The following is a 16,133-nucleotide window of genomic DNA, read 5'->3' as shown; positions in this document are numbered from 1 at the left end:
GATTATGGAAACTAATTAGTTCTAAAGCTGTGTAAGAACAATCTCCTTATTCAAAAACAGAAAAGAGCCAACTCTTAATTTATTAAAATTACACTGTAATAGTACATAGAATGGTACAAAAATTCGGTTCGAATTCGAAGGAAGAAGTAAAAATTCTTTGCAGTTATGTCACCAATAATCCCTACAAGAGCAAGAACCATCTCTGAAATGATGGAATCTATTGACGTCCCTCACAATAATCTCCCTGGAAACTATTTTACTGATGAACTTGAGTGCTGTGTGGCAGTCCACGCATACTCTTAGATTCTTCTTCACCCTAATGGGAGCTCCCCGTGGAGTGGCAATCAACGCGAAAGCCACTGCAAGCTTCTCGCTGTGGTAGCGCAGAAGCCGCTGCTTTTCACTTTGTTCCACATCATGGAGGTCCATCTCCACCATTGGAACATAGCCAGCTTTATACATTAGGTCGAAAAGCTCATCGAGTTTCGCATAAATTTCAGCACTTCTTGAATGGTTTCTATCTCCTACTATAAATGTGTGTACCTGGTCTTTGACCTCAATCCAACTCATCCCAGGTTCCTTCTTTACCTGGTCATCTTTCATAAGTTTTCTCATTTTCGCCACATTATCCCACATGCCAGCTGATGCGTAAATGTTTGCAAGAAGTACATGAGTACCAGATTTCTCGGGCTCAAGAACTAAGAGCATTTCAGCAGCGCGCTCGCCAAGCTCAACATTTTTATGGATTCTCGCAGCACCAAGAAGTGCCCCCCAAACAGACGCGTTCGCTTGAAATGGCATTGTTTTGACAAGCTCCATTGCCTCATTTATCTTCCCTGCTCTGCCAAGGAGATCAATCATGCAAGCATAATGCTCTTGCCTTGGCACAACTCCAAACAACTCTGTCATGGACTCAAAATACTTTTTGGCTTCCGTTACCAAACCTGCATGATTGCACGCACAGAGGACACTTACTAAAGTAATATGATTGGGGGGAACGCCATCCTTGAGCATCTGAGTGAATAAGTTGAGGGCCTCTCTTCCATGCCCGTGTTGAGCGAGTCCTCCAATCATTGCAGACCATGAAACAATTCCTCTCTCAGGTACCTCAGCGAAAGCACAATCTGCATCTTCTATGCTTCCACATTTTGCATACATGTTAACAAGAGAGTTCCCGGCAAAAGCATCAGACATGAATCCAAACTTGAGAATGTGAACGTGGATCTGTTTCCCTTGCTCGTATGCAGACAAATTTGCACAGGCATTCAGAAGAGAACTGCATACAAATGAATCAGGTTTGTTTTCCCTCTCCAGCATTTGCAAGTAGAGTTTTAGAGCTTCTTCTCCTTGTTCATATTGTGAATAGGCTGTGATCATCGATGTAAAAGCCACCACGTCCTCAATTGGGCATTCTTTAAAAATTTTTGCCGCGTCTTGTACTTTGCCGCATTTTCCATATGTATCGAGAAGGCTATTTATAACATACATATCAGATTCGAAACCTGTTTTGACAGAAAGTGCATGAACTTGTTCACAAACATCTATGGCCTGCACGCTCGCCGTGGCTTTGAGGACTGTAGATAAGGTAGTCTGGTTAAATTCTACCCCATCCTTATACATTTCAGAAAAGAGGGATACCGCTTCTATATCTTCCCCATTCTGCGAATGTCCCGAGATCACAGCATTCCATGCAATCATGTCCTTCTTTGGCATCATATCGAAAAGAACCCTTGCATTGCTCATCATCTCACACTTGCAATACATATCTATCAGTCCAACATTGACAAATGAATCTGATTCCATATCCATCTTTATCAAGAAAGAATGCAACTGCCTACCCAATTTCTTGAACCCTAGTCCGGCACAGGCTTTAAGTGCGCTCGATAATGTGAACATATTTGGACGGATTCCTGACCCTTTCATTTGTATAAAAAATTTTAGAGCCCGACCATGGTACTCGTGAAGAACACAACCAGCAATAACAGCATTCCAGGAAACAATATCGGGCTGTTCGATTTTTTCAAATACCGTTACTGCATCATCAAGACTTTTGACTTTGGCATACATGTCAACAAGTGCATTTGCTGAAAATGAGTCAGATTCATATCCGAGCTTTATCATATAACCATGAATTTTCCTTCCTTGACTGCCATCCCCGAACCCAGTGCACGCGTTTATTATACTAGACAGACTGTACTCATTAGGTCTTACTCCGCTCAGAACCATTTCCTGAAACAAATCCATTGCTTCTCCATGGAAATCACTCTGCACATAACAAGAAAACAACGCATTCCACGAAACAACATTCCGCTCTGGAATTGCATCAAAGAGCCTCCTAGAATCCCCAAACTCACCACATTTCGCATACATTACCACCAAAGTATTCGCAACAAACTCATCGGACTCAAACCCTGTAAGCAGCGCAACCCCGTGAACCTGCTTCCCCAGTCCCAAATCCTTAGTAATAGAGCACGCCTTAAGAACACTCGGAAACGTAAACTCATTACACTTAACACCCAGCGAGTGCATCTCACGAAACGCCGAAAGGGCTTCTTTACCAAGCCCATTTTGGGCATACCCAGATATCAAAGCAGACCAAGACACCAAATCTGGTTCAGGACTTTCATCAACCAGTTTCCGGGCGTGCCTGAAAAACCGACATTTCGCGTACAGATTGATCAGATGGTTCCGAAGATTTGGGTCTTCGGAACATCCGAATCTGATCACGTGGGCATGGATTTCCCTGCCCACACCAACAGATTTGGAAGCAGTGCATTGTGACAAGAGCTTAGAGTATGATACAGAAGTGGGTGTGAAATTAGGGTTTAGGGTTTTTGCCTCAGTGCTGAATTGAAGTGAGGTTTGGATGGGTTTAAATGGCAGGTAAAGCCGTTGGGGAAGAGGGTTTTGGAGGGAATCGAAGAAGAAGCAAAGCTTCATGGTCCATTTGATCATCGACTATTTTTCTCTGGGATTTTTACACCTTGTGTAAATACATTGGCGCGATCACCGTAAACGTTCAACACCCGGTAACGTTAGCGTTTAAAACCCACGCTTATTATATCCAAAGAAAGTTTGTTGTTTAACCATCACGGCTGACTCAGTGGTTGAGACGAAATTTAAACTTGTATTCCACACGAAATGTTTTGAGTTCGATTCTTAGCATTGGTAATCACACATGATGCTAGGCGGAGGCATTTAATTCAAATTTTAATGCTGCTAAACACACAATGATGTTGAAGTTAAAAAGCCTCTATGAATCTTTGCAACCTCTAAAAATACGAATTGTCGAGATGACTCTGCTGGTTTGTCCCCTATGAAAACAATTTTGTTGTGTTTGGTTGAAAGTTTGGGCTACAATATGAAAATGTCACGAAGGTCCACCAAATTTCACTATAACATAATCACATATGAGTTGAGTAATTCGCTCGTTTAATCCACTATAAGCATATGATCATGAAGGTCCACCAAATTAAGAAGTTTCTTAAGGGGTGGACCAAAAAGACCATTTTATCATGACTTGATTAAGGTACATTCCAACCGTACTCCAAACTTTGCAGGTAGGAATTGGATCAAATTTTACAAGATGGTTAATTAAGCACACAAAACTTTACATCTATTTGCAAACTACACCGAAAAAAAATAAGTACGTTGATCAATACTTACTTATTCAACGTTAACAATTACGTTATATAATTTACAAAATATAATCTAAATAGACGATTTGCCTAGGATGGCCCCTTCGTTTATTATTTGGCTGTTTGCAAAATGATCATGACGCTAAACTAAAACCTAGTTATTAAATAGAGAATCTGCTTGAGCAATACTCTATCATATTTGCAGTCGGATCTCGAGCCTCTACATTTAGCGTCTGGTCTGGTGAATTTACGCATTAGCTTTCTTTGTTTACCACCCAACAAATCCCAGAAAACTGGAAAACAAACAAACAAAACAACTAAATTAGTACATTTGAAGATAAGAGATTAACAATTTCCAGTCCAGAAAAAGGAAGAAAGAAGGAGGAGAATAATTCCGACAATATGGGGAGAATTACAAAACCCTACACAGATTGATCAGCAAACACAATACTAAAAATAATCAATAAAAGGATTGAAAAATCTGATGAGAGGGATGATTAGAAGGAGACGATCATGATCATATATATTATTAGTGATTAAATAATTACCTGAGAGATCGAACAGCAAGGTGTTGGGTAAGAAGGTGGAACAAGAAACTGGCTCCGTGAAAGAACACCACAACTCCGGTGCACCCCAACACAAACAGCCCCACCACCATCTTTCTCTCCGTTTTCCTCCTTTAATTTTATAATTCAGACGCTTCTCCTCGTCAATAAGACTCAGAAAGAGAGAGAGAGAGAGAGAGAGAGAGAGAGAGAGAGAGAGAGAGAGAGAAGGTGTGTGTAGAAAGGCTAAATGTTTATCCAAAGACTTTTTTTTCTTCCTTAATTTGTCTGCATGTTTGTTGTCCTATATATGTGTAATTACATATACAAGTTGATGCAAATTTGACTTGGTACTGCTTTCGATTTCCATCCCAAGGACGGAAATTCATTGGCAGTGTGAGAGAGGAGAGGTTTTCAAGTGACGGGAACACGAGACAGCATGTTATATGTCATTATGTAATTAGAGAGAATTTTTTTAAAGTGCTTAATGACATGTGGTGTGTTACTTTGTGTTCCGATCACGCTGAAAGCTCTTTATAGGATAAGCCTTAATGTATTAATTATTTTAATTTTTAATTTTTAAACAACACATATTAAAGAGGATAAAATCGAACTTCAGACACGCATATTTTTTAATCGTTTGAGATACAAACTCCTCTTTTTAAATTTTAAAGAGCTATTATCGGTAGTCTAAACAAAGACATTCTCTAATATACTTGTAGTGACATCAATACCAAGTTGTGGTCCTCCAGTTCTCTGTGGTAGCCAAGCTAAATTAAAGCTCTGTTGTAAGGGAATATAGGGTAAACAATTATTCACCCCGTCCACGTTTCGGATAGAAAAAATAGCTGCAGGTTCCCTTTTTTTGTCACGCATCAAGGAAGAACAATATGTTCCTCACGAGTTTATTTTCTTTGTCACGTTATACAAGAGAGACGCGAGTGTACATACTCGCAAACAACACCAAAAATATCACCTCGGTAACATGAACTGCGGGTAAACGGGCTGCTAGTAGGTTTGGTTGTATGCGCATGGGATGGCAGGTTAGTCCGTCACTGCATGGGGATCCTGTTTGGTAGTAAACCCACGTCAAGATCAAGCCATGGTTTATTCATTTTTCTATCCTACCAATAATCTCATCGACCACAAACACGTCACCTATCTGACCAACAAAGATTAGCCGACTGAAAATCATATCTTACTTTGTTTCACCATTATGTAGATTTGTCTGACAAATTTTCCGGCCTAAAAAACATAGGGGCACCAAAGATTTTAGATTCACAAACTTGCTATACAACGTACAAATTTTCAATGATATTAGATTCAACAACAGAATGCAGTGAAAATATTCCTGGATCATCAGAATTGAACTTATCTGCTGAAAAACTTCATTCACCCGTTCATCACGTACAAAGCCGTAAACTATCACAAAATTAATCTTCTCCATTAACAAAAACAACGAATATTACTTCAGAACGCAATGCGTTCTGAAGGAAAAGGTGCTGACAATAGACAGATTATTTTGATCAAGCACTCACAACTACGCTCATACGAGGCACATATACGGTTGTTTAAGAAGGCTGAGCCATTGGAATCTCCCGCCTGACAAGTTCCCCTTAACAAGATTTTGAATAACTGATCATTTTTATTATCATAGAAACAACTTACTGTCTCCAATTAGTCACCTAACAGTTTTGAGAGAAACAGATCTTGCATGAAACCAGCCCTTCCAGTAGCTTGTCGAATCCTTTTCTCCCGCTCTTCATAACTTAAGGAAGGATCAAAACTGCAAAATAGAGAGAGACGGAGAGAGACGGAGAAAAGAGAGAGAGACATATTTCAGATTCAAAGAACAGCATTAAAGGCTCTTGCGCATGCATTTATCCGGAAAGATGGGGAATCAACGGATCATCTCACCATCTGACTACATTAACTCCTGATTTATTATCATTGTTTGTACTTTTAGGTGAACTAAGAAATGCATATAAATTGAGTGATTTGGTTACACTAATCATGTGTAAATTCATAAACATGTTTTTCTTCTTGCCTAAATAGGAGAACCCCGGCTTACGTGGGAGTGGATATGCTCCTCCCTATGCACCCGAGTTCAGTCCCCCTCCCCACAGTTTAGCCATACTATAGGACCAAGGTTGGTGATTTTTCAACCAAAAATTTTGATGCACCCATACGACGCACAACGAGTTTTTGCATGAAAGAAAGAACCATGTACATGAAATAATAAATTTACACTATACATTGGAAGGTAGCAACAAGGTAATAATCAGCATTCAAACAGTTGTGCGATGGTGAGAACTATGTAATGCATCATAATTGAAAAATTAAATGGCTATTGAAAGATGCAGCAGAAGTCAATTACAACACAGTTCGTAATAAAGGTGAAATGGTACCTTGATTTCCAAATATGTGATGGCACCGCATTCTTTGCGGAACTGTCCTCATTAGTGGTTACCACAGATTTTGAAATTTCATCTGCTCCTGATGCAGGGAAATTTAAAATAAGTGATGACAGGAATGGATCGGTTGCTGCTGCATTAGACACGTTGGCATTTTCTGATCGATATCCACTGCTCCCTAGAAGCACCTGGAGATGAGCCTCACGAAGATCCCGTCCAAGGAGAGAAAGTGCCTGACTATTAGGAACAGCAACTCTACGCAATCTGCGATGTCTCTGCAAGTGGTATTCAGTCAAGGAATAAAAAGAGCGATCAAGCTTTTGTACATGGATATATTGTCAGGAATACCAATTTACTAAATTCCAGGTTAAAGGATATCTTGAACAAGTGTCCATGCTCCAGTGTGATATGACTTAACATGTCTCGCGCAACTTTAACGGAGCAAATGGGACAAACCTGCAAAAACGAGAAAGTAAAAACAGCATAAATCTTTCTTGCATGAAATATCGACGAAAATAAAAATAAAATATAGATGAAAACCAGAAATCAGTTAATATCATCTGCCATCAATTTCAGGGATCAAAATATTTGTGGTTGCTTGAGCAACAAGAGTTCAAATAAATTTCCTATTTCCTTAGGCATACTACAAAATCCGAAAATGCATTTCCCAGCTTGTTTGAGTTGTATGAAGATAAACTAGCTACACATTTCAGTCTATGGAAGGGTCTATCAAATAAATCATCATGGGAAACGATTTCTGCACCGCTGTTTTCTCATTCGGCACTCCTCGCTTTAATTATATCCCTTGATTCTCGTTCGAATTATCAATGCAAAGGCAAGAATCAAAGAAATAGAGATGCAGAGTGACAAAATGGGAGGGCGAAAATCAGTTATGTCACGCATTTGACCATCGAAATCCATTTTCAGCTAAGACATGCATCATATGCTTGCATATACAAGATGTACCCGATTTAGCTGATCTAGGAAATTCGGTTGTATTTACTCCTCATGCAATCAACCGAAAACAAGAAACAAAATCAAATCGTTTCACCATGGTACGAATCCTTTCAAACATTTCAGGAAAAAGAGAACCATACTCTTTGTTCTTTCTTTCCATAAGAGGAAAAGGTACGATTTTTAAGCAGTTATGTAGTTGCGTGCTTCCTTTGATGAATCAAAAAGTCAATCATCGATTTCCAAATTGGGTAATAACATTTGACCGACGCGAAAAACAAAGATCATAACTTTGTCTTCCAGAGGAACCAAAACATGAAACTTTATGCGACAAAAACTAAATCGAACAGAAAAAAAGACAATAAGTAAGAACGTACGGTGGTTTTAGACTCGCAGGAGTGCTCGTCTTCGAGATGGGAGCACAAGGAAGCGATGTCGAAGTCCTCGTAGCAATACGGGCACGGGAAGTCGGGTCGGACCTCGTCTTCTACCTCGAAATCATCGATGCTTAACCGATCTATAATATTTATTTTTCCAGGAAATTAATAAAAAAAATGAAAAACTAGTAAATAGAGATCAGAAATGAAAAACAAGAACAGAGGAGGAAGAGGGGGGTACGGACCGAAGTGGGAGCTCTGGTGGTGGTGCTGCAGCGTGTACTGGCGTTTGGCGGCGGCGAGGCAGGAGGTCCAGAACTCGGAGTCCATTGAAGACGGATTCGACTCGACTCGACTCGGTTCGATTCGATCAGGTGCTAAAGCTGAGCTCTTTGATTGATTTTAAATTTTAATTCTGGATAAAATATTTTCTTTCAAATTATAGAAAAGGTTTAATTTGTAAAGCCGGTGGTTATTATTTGGGTTCTCTCTCTCTCTCTCTGAAATATTTGTTGAAGTTTGATCTGTGTGCTCCAAAATACCAACGGAGAAAGAGAGACGGAGAGATACTTGAGAAGGAAGGCGGCCGGAAGCATATGTAAACAGAATTTTATATATAAATTTATTTAAATTAAGATTCTGGAAGCATGTATAAATAAATAAATAAATAAATACTATGGATAATTTGACGACTGACTTTAAATATTAATTAAGGGCAATTAATTGCAGGAATAATATTTAATTTCTGCGGCCAGCACTGAGTGTCGGAGTCGACGTAAAGCAAATGCGAAAAGATATCGCATTTCTCGTCCTTGTATTTAGTTTTAGCGGTCTAATCAAAACTGAATCCGTATTCGTATTAAAAATTGTAACTATGTCTGTAAAATCCCTTCTTCCAAATCTCCGTAATCAACTAATCTGGATTTTTTAAATTTAATTCAACGGTTAAAATTATTATAATTTGTACAATAAGTTCCTATTTATAGTCGTTGAATCAAATTTTAAAGGTTCGAATTAGTTGATTGTGTGGATTTGATGGAAGAGTTCCAGAGAGATCCCTTTCCATTTAAATAGTCACATTTTCTTCTTCAGCGTGTTTTTTTTTTTTTTTAAGGACTAACTGGTGGCTTTGTTATGACAATCTACATTTCAGGTGACCGAAGACACATAAAGACATTTCAGCTCCTATCACCATCGTGCGATTTACCAACGCCAAGAATAAAATTCAAGATGTGTCATGTGAAATACGGACTTAAAATTCATCACTAACCACTAAGCTACTCCGTGGTAGTTCTTCATATTGGGAGTCTTGATTGAATTTGGTTACTGGTAGTCAAACTGCTTTCAACTTCCCTTGAGATCTGTCTTTCCAAATTTAAAGTCTCGAAAGGATTGACGGGTAGGTCAATCAGAAATTTGGCCGCTTCATGAAGTCAAACTTCTCACCCTGCATGGACCAAGGATGTCCGACGACTTGGTCAGCTTTCTCCCAGTGCGTTGGGTGAGACATAATTAATAGAAACTACCGTGCTTCATGGTAAGATTGTTTAGGGTTTCAAACAATTCGGAGATAGAAACTTCAGTAAAACTGAAATGGAACTACCAAAACGCAAGGGGCTCTGTTTGTGAGAGTAGCCGGACAACTTCCGTGGTCCGGCTGCTCTACACGTGATCCACCCTAGAGGTCTCCACAACTTCACATGGAATATGTTAAACTGGCTTATCCCTTACCTAAAACGCAAAACATATCAAGAAGACCGGAGATTGGAAATTGCATCAAAATGTTTGACCTCAACCTCGTCATATCATCGGGATTCAGAGATCGAAAATTTAATTATAAAGACAACGTAAATCAACATCATGGCATCTACTTCGTGAATGATTGCAGAACAAGTATGATTCTGTGGATTAAACTAGGATGAAGCATGCCTCAAGTCTCAAGCAAGTCCTACAAAGTCCATTGAAATCCATGAAAACTACGACCGATGCACTGCATCCCAACAGATAACAATCATCCATCTACAATGAAAGAAAAGAAAAACGTAAATTTTATGAAGACTATGAGAAACTTGCAGCCATTTTGGCCAATAATTTGCAGTTCATACGAAGGCGTAGTACATGATTGGACAAAAGTAGGAGTTTAGACATTTGTTTCCAAGTAAACAATTAGGTTCACAACTTAAACTTCATAAGCAAGGTAAACAGAAGTGCAACGTGGTAAGTCTCCGAGCCAAATTTTGAAGTCTGCTAATGAGGAATCATCACAGCCCTAAACAAAGAAACAGCTACAGTCAAAAGAAGAGAAGCAGCATCGGAAGGATTTGGAAACAGAAGGCCAAAGCAGTGGGAAGAATACAATTAATATTCTACGTCCAGGGTTGTCTATATGAGTTAGAATCAAAGTTGAAGCAAAATATGATCATGCAATTAACAGATTTCGGCATGTAGAAGAATCTAGCACACCCATCACCCTTGAAATTTGACAAAGTGACGAATTATTAGCAAGGAAGGATAGTGTATCTTCTAGTAAAGAGTAAATATGTATTATACAGTTATCATACAAAAAACTCAATGAAACCATCAATTGAAGTGAAACCGAAATGTACAAAAGTGCAGTTCTTGACCTATTTAATTGGGAAACACTATCATCGTCGTCATTTTTCATCACCATCATCACACTACAAATAGATAAAAGACTTTAAACCAAAAACCCATTAGGAAGCACCAATATTTAATTTTTAGTTCCTTTTACATCAAGAAATTTAAGAGTTTTATTCACCACCTTGTCATAGAGCGCAAGTACATAAAACTTTGCTCGAACCCTCTGATATTCATCATACATCATCATTGCAATCTGAGTGAATACAACAAATCAGTGTTATTACTGACTCTATCCTTATACGTCTACGCTGACATGAATAACAAATAACAAATAACAAAGAAGTAGTTCAGCTAGAGTTTTCATTGCCATTCAAACTTTCATGGTTCATATCAGAATAAAAACATCAGTGATTTAATAATTTTAATTCATCGTCGGTGAATGCAAATTTTTCAAAAAGCACATTTGTGAAAGAAATACAAATGTTATATTGGAGGAAACCCAATTTACACATAGAGGTCAAAAAAAAGATAATTGTAGACTGATAGTCTCCTTATCTAATCTGCTGAAGAGAAGTTGACAACAAAAATAAATCCAAGTCACTCCATATCTGATGCTTGATCCTCATCTAGTCTTGTCTTGCCCTACAAAAGAAAAAGCGTATGCATTCTTTCATTGTGCAAGACGGGAAGAGATAGAGAGAAAGATGAGGTAGATCATGGACCAAAAGAAAAAGAAGAAATTTTGGAACAAAAATAGGCAAAAAGATTGTCTCACTGATTTTAAGTCTTCCATCCATGATCATCTAACATCACCCCCCTTCTCAGACAAACAAAAAGAAAAGAAAGTTGAATAATTTAAAACAATTAGGCCATCATTGTAGCCACAGTGTTAAAACTTTTGAGCATGTAAAATGCCCACATCTTAATGCATCTTAATACCTTATGCAAAAATTAAAATAGAAATAGTTAAAAGATAGACTTGAAGTAATGCTGAATGACCCGCATTCCTTAGAATTCTAAGCTAGATGACAAGTAACGAATCACTAAAGGATCCCCGATTTTACTTCAAGAACAAAAGAGAAAACACTCTGCAATTAAAGGAAACCACAGTACTCGAACTTCCGACCACAGACAAGCAATCATCAACCAATACACAGAAAAACTACAATGCAAACGTTTTGTTCGTTCAATTCACAGCGTTGCTTATGACAATTACGATTGCCAATTGGCTCCAACATCCGAAATAGAACAACTCAATGCACAAACAAAGAACATGAATAGAACAAGAAACAAGTAATTGAGCAGACAAGCAATTTCCAAGTCCAATGCCACAAATAATGCAATTCAGCAAATACCCATCACGAATCATCAATCGGAAAATCGAAAGGAAAAGAGGGAATACCTTCGGGGGTCCAACCGTAGGAGCGCTGAGAGACGGAGAGCATCGAAGTGAGCAATGCAGAGGCTGTGGCTGTGTGGTACGGAAGCATCGTCTCCACGCAGCAGCTCAACTCCACAGGCGACCTTCAAAACCAACAAATCACACATTTTTAAAGCAAAATTCAAATGCATAAGTACAATTAATACTGAAAGTGATGAGATTTAGGGATTGATGAGCATTCGATTTACCTGAAAATGCGAGGAGCCGAGAGGCTTTGGGTTGGTTTGGGGACGCGAAATGGTGAGGAGGCTGGTTTGGGTCTGGGGGCGGAGGCAAGCCTCGAGGCCACGGTGGTTCGAGCCGCAGAGGAGCGGAGGACGGACCTGGCGGCGGCGAAGGACGACATGATTGTGGGCTGGTTGATGGTTTTTGGGGTTTTAGGATTTTGCGAGGGGTGGGAAGAAGGTTTTGGGGACCTTAGAGGAGCGTTCTGGTGTGTTTCGGGTGTATGTCTACTCCTATGAGCGCAGGAGGTGGCATATGATGATTGGGGTAGTAAGTAGAAGGCTGTGATTAGGGATTATATAAGTTCAGTCTCGATCTAACGGTTGTAAGTAGTGTCCTCATCTTCTATGACCGAGTTTGAATCTTCGTTACATTACAATTTTCTTCTTTTAAACCTTGAACTTCGTAAAAACAATTAGTTAAGACAGTGTGTTTGTCTTTTTGCACTCAAGTTTGAATCTCTTTAATTGTTAGTTAAACTAGTTTATGATAAGATATCGACTTCTCAAAAATAAAATCTTCAACTTCAAATGACGATGATATTTAATTTGTAACTCAAATAGTTAAGAATGTTCACGATACATAAGCAGAAAATCTTCTTTTGATTAGTCTACTCCATCCCTTAAAGAAATTTGACAACTCGTCTTTCTCCATTGTTAATCCAATAAGAAGGAAGATATATTTTGCTTTGTCTATCAAATGGGAAATGCTAAACCTTGTTTTCCGTCTAGTTTATTGTTGAGTAAATTACACTTTATACTCTTATGTTTTCGTCCAATTTCAAATTCATGGGGACTCTCAATCAACATGTCAACTGTGATAAAATATGGAGTCGCAATGAATAACTCAGTACACAAAATGGCTACAGAAATTTGGCACGATAATAAGGAAGTGAAATTTATTTCTCATCGTATGGAAGTGTAGAAATTAGCTTCTGCCATCAAACTTTGCCTTCTTTGACTTGCTCTTGTTCTTACTTCTGCTGATCTTTACCAGAGCACAAAGCAGCAACGGTATGCAGATACGCCGAGACATGTCCACTCGATGTCTCGTAGACACATCAGAATGCGAACCCTTAATCGAAATCCTCTCGTGCTCTTCCAAGCGAATGGAATTTGGTAAGTACAAACGTCCTCTATCACCCGTTCGAATCCCAATCAGACGACCTAGTGACGTGCTGTGGTCTTGGAAGAAGGATGCTGAGGACTAGTTGGGGAATTACACAATCACATTGCATGAGAAGGGAACGATTTAGCAATGTGGGAAACCATATCACTTGAAAGAAAGTCAGTTAGGATTACCTCGGTGTCAAGGTTGGAGGACGAGAAGGAGGTGAAACTGGCGGAGGGCACGTGCGAGGACCGGCGCCCTACAACTGCAGCTGGTAAGCTCTCCATCACTCTAAGTCTCACGTTCATAATCTCAAGCCCTAGGGGCCATCCATGGTGCATGTCATGATCCTGGGGATTTAACAGTTCAACGTTTAGTGGATCGCGGATTTACAGAAAGAAACGCAACAGAAAAAATGTAGGTTTTAGGCTCAAATCCTAGTTGTTTTGTTTGTTAAAAAATGAAAGATTGTGCATGAAAATGCAGGGATTAGGGTGGAAGAGAGGGAATCATCAGTAGTAGTATTAGATCCCTAATTGTGATTATTAAAATTAAACCCCATTAGTTGATTAATAAGGATTAGACCTATAAAGTAGTTGCATTGTTTAGGTCTACCTGCTCTCTATGCCTGCAGCTCAACCGATTTCTAATTAATATATAAGCAGGATTAGATTACTGGAAAAGTAAAGCAGTCTTAATCTAGCATCAACATGGTACGCATCCAATAATTTTAGGCTAGCAGTTTAAAGCTCGTTCTTTAGCCTCCTATACTCCTCCTACGATTGAAGAGAAAATCGTAAAATATTCAGTTTGGAGTGCATATGAGCGTCGAAATCGCTACACTAATGTTTCCGATAAACATGTTAGGAAGAAGACTCCTGATGTTATCTAAATCATGCTTCACAAAGAATAATTAAGATATGGAATCATTGAGTTTTGGCAAATTATAAGCTCCAATCATGATCTCTTCAAGCTGAGAGATGAACATTGGACACCATTTCTTTAAAACTAAAGTCTTAAGATTGATTAATTACACTATTTTCTTCTACTTCCTCCTTGAAATTGAACTCATACAGAACAAGCATGCATGTCTCCAGTTCTGCCTTCTAAAGCCAGAAATAATAATTTTTTCAACAAAACCGAATCCAACAACAGCAACTGTGAGCCTGTGAACAAAACCATAGCCAGAAGCAAACCATATATCTAAAACTACTATAATCTATGGGGAGGAGATTTGAACTTAGGTACAAGGAGGTGGACGCACTGCCCCGACCAACTAGTCTAAACCACATCTGCAGACAGCAAACTGAGTTCAGTTCTCATCAGTCCTATAATCCTATCCAAACACTGTACCAAGAACACAGAGAAGAAACAAACTTGACAAAAGCATTAACAAACAAATACACATTTCGAAATTCGAAAGAATTATAAGTCCTTCAGGCAGAATGTTTACTTACATCTGTGACCATGGCTTGAAGAGCTTGAGCAAGAAGAAGAAGGGAGAAGACTATATATTCACAGGAGAACGGAATACCCACACTGATGAGAGAAAACGATATATGGAAATACAAGGCTTGTTTTGTTTAATACTACATCAGTTGATTAAATGAGCTACGGCCCTACATGTCCGGTTCAACCTTTTAATTTAACTGCAAATTCACACAACCCCTCAACCTGTCCTATAAATCAACAGTTTAACCACTAATCTTGAGGATATTCAAAAGATACTTTCACAATGAACCGTTACCTCGTAAGTCACGGTAGACTTCAACTTAGAATCAAACTCACCATAAATATATATATCGTCCTCAAGTCCTTACAAATCGGATACCTCATCAAATCAACTAGAGACTTACACCGCTAAACCAATTGCTGAACATTGAAATGATAATTAATAATATTATTGAATCCGAGTACAATAATTTAAAAGCCATGTGGCAATCAAATGGTTAGGTGACTTCAATGAGGCATGAGAAAATATACTTATTAAGGTAATTACGCCAGGAGGTTGAAGCTGTTGAGCAATCTCTGCTACCTTTTCCAAAAGCCAACTGCAAATAGACTAAGTAACAGAAGAAATAGGTGATGTTGCAGTTCTTTAATTTGGGTTGTTCGACATGTTAACATTAATCGGATATTTAATCGTGATCAAGATCGAATATTGAGTGCAGATTGCTACTCAAAATAATTTGACAGAAACAAAACCATTTTTCGTGTTTCTATACGATTGACAACGAAAGATCGGAGTAATTGAACCCGGGAGCCTAGTTGGTGCCTGATTGGAATTTGGATCTGCACCTGCATAAAGTTGTGGGACATTTCCAAGAACTTTCTAATAGGTTGGAGGACCGATCATGAACAGTATTGGGGTAAGGGTGGTCCTACTTTCTTTCTATACAATTACGTCAAGTAATATGTCAATTATAATAATCAGGTATTGAACTCTGTGATTCAAATTAGTAAAATTTGAAACTTATTACTTACAAGTGAACGAAGCTGTAAAACCTTTAATTGTCTACTTAAACAGTACACTGAGTTCAATTTGTATCCAAATGGATAATGCATTTATAAGAGGTCAAAATTGCAGATTAAAACAGGCATCTGTAAATTGTAAAAGGACAAGCTCAGCTTTAGCTGCGTTCTTCTGTAACCCACAGTGACTCGCAGTTTAAGGCCTGCGATCACTACTGTCCACCAATTACCAAAAATGGTAAATGGGGTTTAGCCTTTTGATGGATTCAATATCTGGGTTGTTGAACTCATTCACTTGTTAGCCCTTATTGCTATATGTTGCATTGATTTCATGTCCTTGGATTTCAGGAGGGATG

General features: G+C 38.7%; 4 protein-coding genes across 15 annotated transcripts; all 4 read right to left on the bottom strand.

The window, feature by feature from the left end:
- Positions 1–49: 49 nt before the first annotated feature.
- Positions 50–3,133, bottom strand: LOC103944174 (pentatricopeptide repeat-containing protein At5g04780, mitochondrial). The gene has a single exon (XM_009354593.2). The coding sequence runs from the start codon at positions 2,953–2,955 to the stop codon at positions 169–171; it is 2,787 nt and encodes a 928-aa protein (XP_009352868.2). The 5' UTR covers positions 2,956–3,133; the 3' UTR covers positions 50–168.
- Positions 3,134–5,606: 2,473 nt separating this feature from the next.
- On the bottom strand, positions 5,607–8,389 carry LOC103944173 (protein DEHYDRATION-INDUCED 19 homolog 4-like). The gene is made up of 5 exons (XM_048591156.1): positions 8,174–8,389; positions 7,929–8,068; positions 6,976–7,053; positions 6,592–6,878; positions 5,607–5,969 (listed from the first exon to the last, which is right to left on the bottom strand). Exons 1-5 carry the CDS (start codon positions 8,256–8,258, stop codon positions 5,861–5,863), a joined length of 699 nt encoding a protein of 232 aa, XP_048447113.1. The 5' UTR covers positions 8,259–8,389; the 3' UTR covers positions 5,607–5,860.
- Positions 8,390–9,674: 1,285 nt separating this feature from the next.
- LOC103944170 (protein NUCLEAR FUSION DEFECTIVE 6, mitochondrial) lies at positions 9,675–12,339 on the bottom strand. Of its 10 annotated transcripts, none has more exons than XM_048591162.1 (5): positions 12,159–12,338; positions 11,932–12,053; positions 10,711–10,782; positions 10,553–10,624; positions 9,675–9,947 (listed from the first exon to the last, which is right to left on the bottom strand). In XM_048591162.1, exons 1-3 carry the CDS (start codon positions 12,314–12,316, stop codon positions 10,763–10,765), a joined length of 300 nt encoding a protein of 99 aa, XP_048447119.1. In that variant the 5' UTR covers positions 12,317–12,338; the 3' UTR covers positions 9,675–9,947; positions 10,553–10,624; positions 10,711–10,762. The 10 variants fall into 10 exon arrangements, with proteins under 10 accessions (XP_048447119.1, XP_048447117.1, XP_009352862.1 ...); XM_048591160.1 differs by having other exon boundaries at positions 10,553–10,606; XM_048591161.1 differs by lacking the exon at positions 9,675–9,947 and adding an exon at positions 9,988–10,197.
- A 652-nt stretch (positions 12,340–12,991) lies between these two features.
- On the bottom strand, positions 12,992–15,501 carry LOC103944169. 3 transcript variants are annotated; one of them, XM_048591157.1, is made up of 4 exons: positions 14,763–15,263; positions 14,340–14,597; positions 13,497–13,655; positions 12,992–13,401 (listed from the first exon to the last, which is right to left on the bottom strand). In XM_048591157.1, exons 2-4 carry the CDS (start codon positions 14,388–14,390, stop codon positions 13,123–13,125), a joined length of 489 nt encoding a protein of 162 aa, XP_048447114.1. In that variant the 5' UTR covers positions 14,391–14,597; positions 14,763–15,263; the 3' UTR covers positions 12,992–13,122. The 3 variants fall into 3 exon arrangements, with proteins under 3 accessions (XP_048447114.1, XP_048447115.1, XP_009352860.2); XM_048591158.1 differs by lacking the exons at positions 14,340–14,597; positions 14,763–15,263 and adding an exon at positions 15,289–15,501; XM_009354585.3 differs by lacking the exon at positions 14,340–14,597 and having other exon boundaries at positions 14,763–15,257.
- Positions 15,502–16,133: the final 632 nt, after the last annotated feature.

Source organism: the organism of the source record quoted next, unplaced genomic scaffold, assembly GCF_019419815.1.
Source record: "Pyrus x bretschneideri cultivar Hongxiangsu unplaced genomic scaffold, Pyrus_bretschneideri_v1 Contig33, whole genome shotgun sequence".
Classification (NCBI taxonomy): domain Eukaryota; kingdom Viridiplantae; phylum Streptophyta; class Magnoliopsida; order Rosales; family Rosaceae; genus Pyrus; species Pyrus x bretschneideri.
The sequence above is the reverse complement of the archived record's forward strand: the minus strand, read 5'-3'. Positions and strand labels throughout refer to the sequence as shown.

What these genes read in the sequence shown, in the direction of transcription:
- LOC103944174 (XM_009354593.2), bottom strand. Translation starts at nt 2,955, where the DNA reads ATGATCAAATGGACCATGAAGCTTTGCTTCTTCTTCGATTCCCTCCAA.
- LOC103944173 (XM_048591156.1), bottom strand. Translation starts at nt 8,258, where the DNA reads ATGGACTCCGAGTTCTGGACCTCCTGCCTCGCCGCCGCCAAACGCCAG. An exon ending in CCTGCGAGTCTAAAACCACC is followed by an intron (nt 7,054 to 7,928) that starts GTACGTTCTTAC and finishes TCGTTTTTGCAG; the next exon opens with GTTTGTCCCATTTGCTCCGT. An exon ending in AGCATGGACACTTGTTCAAG is followed by an intron (nt 6,879 to 6,975) that starts ATATCCTTTAAC and finishes ACTGAATACCAC; the next exon opens with TTGCAGAGACATCGCAGATT.
- LOC103944170 (XM_009354588.3), bottom strand. Translation starts at nt 12,316, where the DNA reads ATGTCGTCCTTCGCCGCCGCCAGGTCCGTCCTCCGCTCCTCTGCGGCT. An exon ending in TCGGCTCCTCGCATTTTCAG is followed by an intron (nt 12,054 to 12,158) that starts GTAAATCGAATG and finishes TTGGTTTTGAAG; the next exon opens with GTCGCCTGTGGAGTTGAGCT. An exon ending in CTACGGTTGGACCCCCGAAG is followed by an intron (nt 11,172 to 11,931) that starts GTATTCCCTCTT and finishes TTTCTTTTGTAG; the next exon opens with GGCAAGACAAGACTAGATGA.
- LOC103944169 (XM_048591157.1), bottom strand. Translation starts at nt 14,390, where the DNA reads ATGCTTGTTCTGTATGAGTTCAATTTCAAGGAGGAAGTAGAAGAAAAT. An exon ending in AGGAAGTAGAAGAAAATAGT is followed by an intron (nt 13,656 to 14,339) that starts GTAATTAATCAA and finishes TTAAATCCCCAG; the next exon opens with GATCATGACATGCACCATGG. An exon ending in CCTCCAACCTTGACACCGAG is followed by an intron (nt 13,402 to 13,496) that starts GTAATCCTAACT and finishes TTCCCCAACTAG; the next exon opens with TCCTCAGCATCCTTCTTCCA.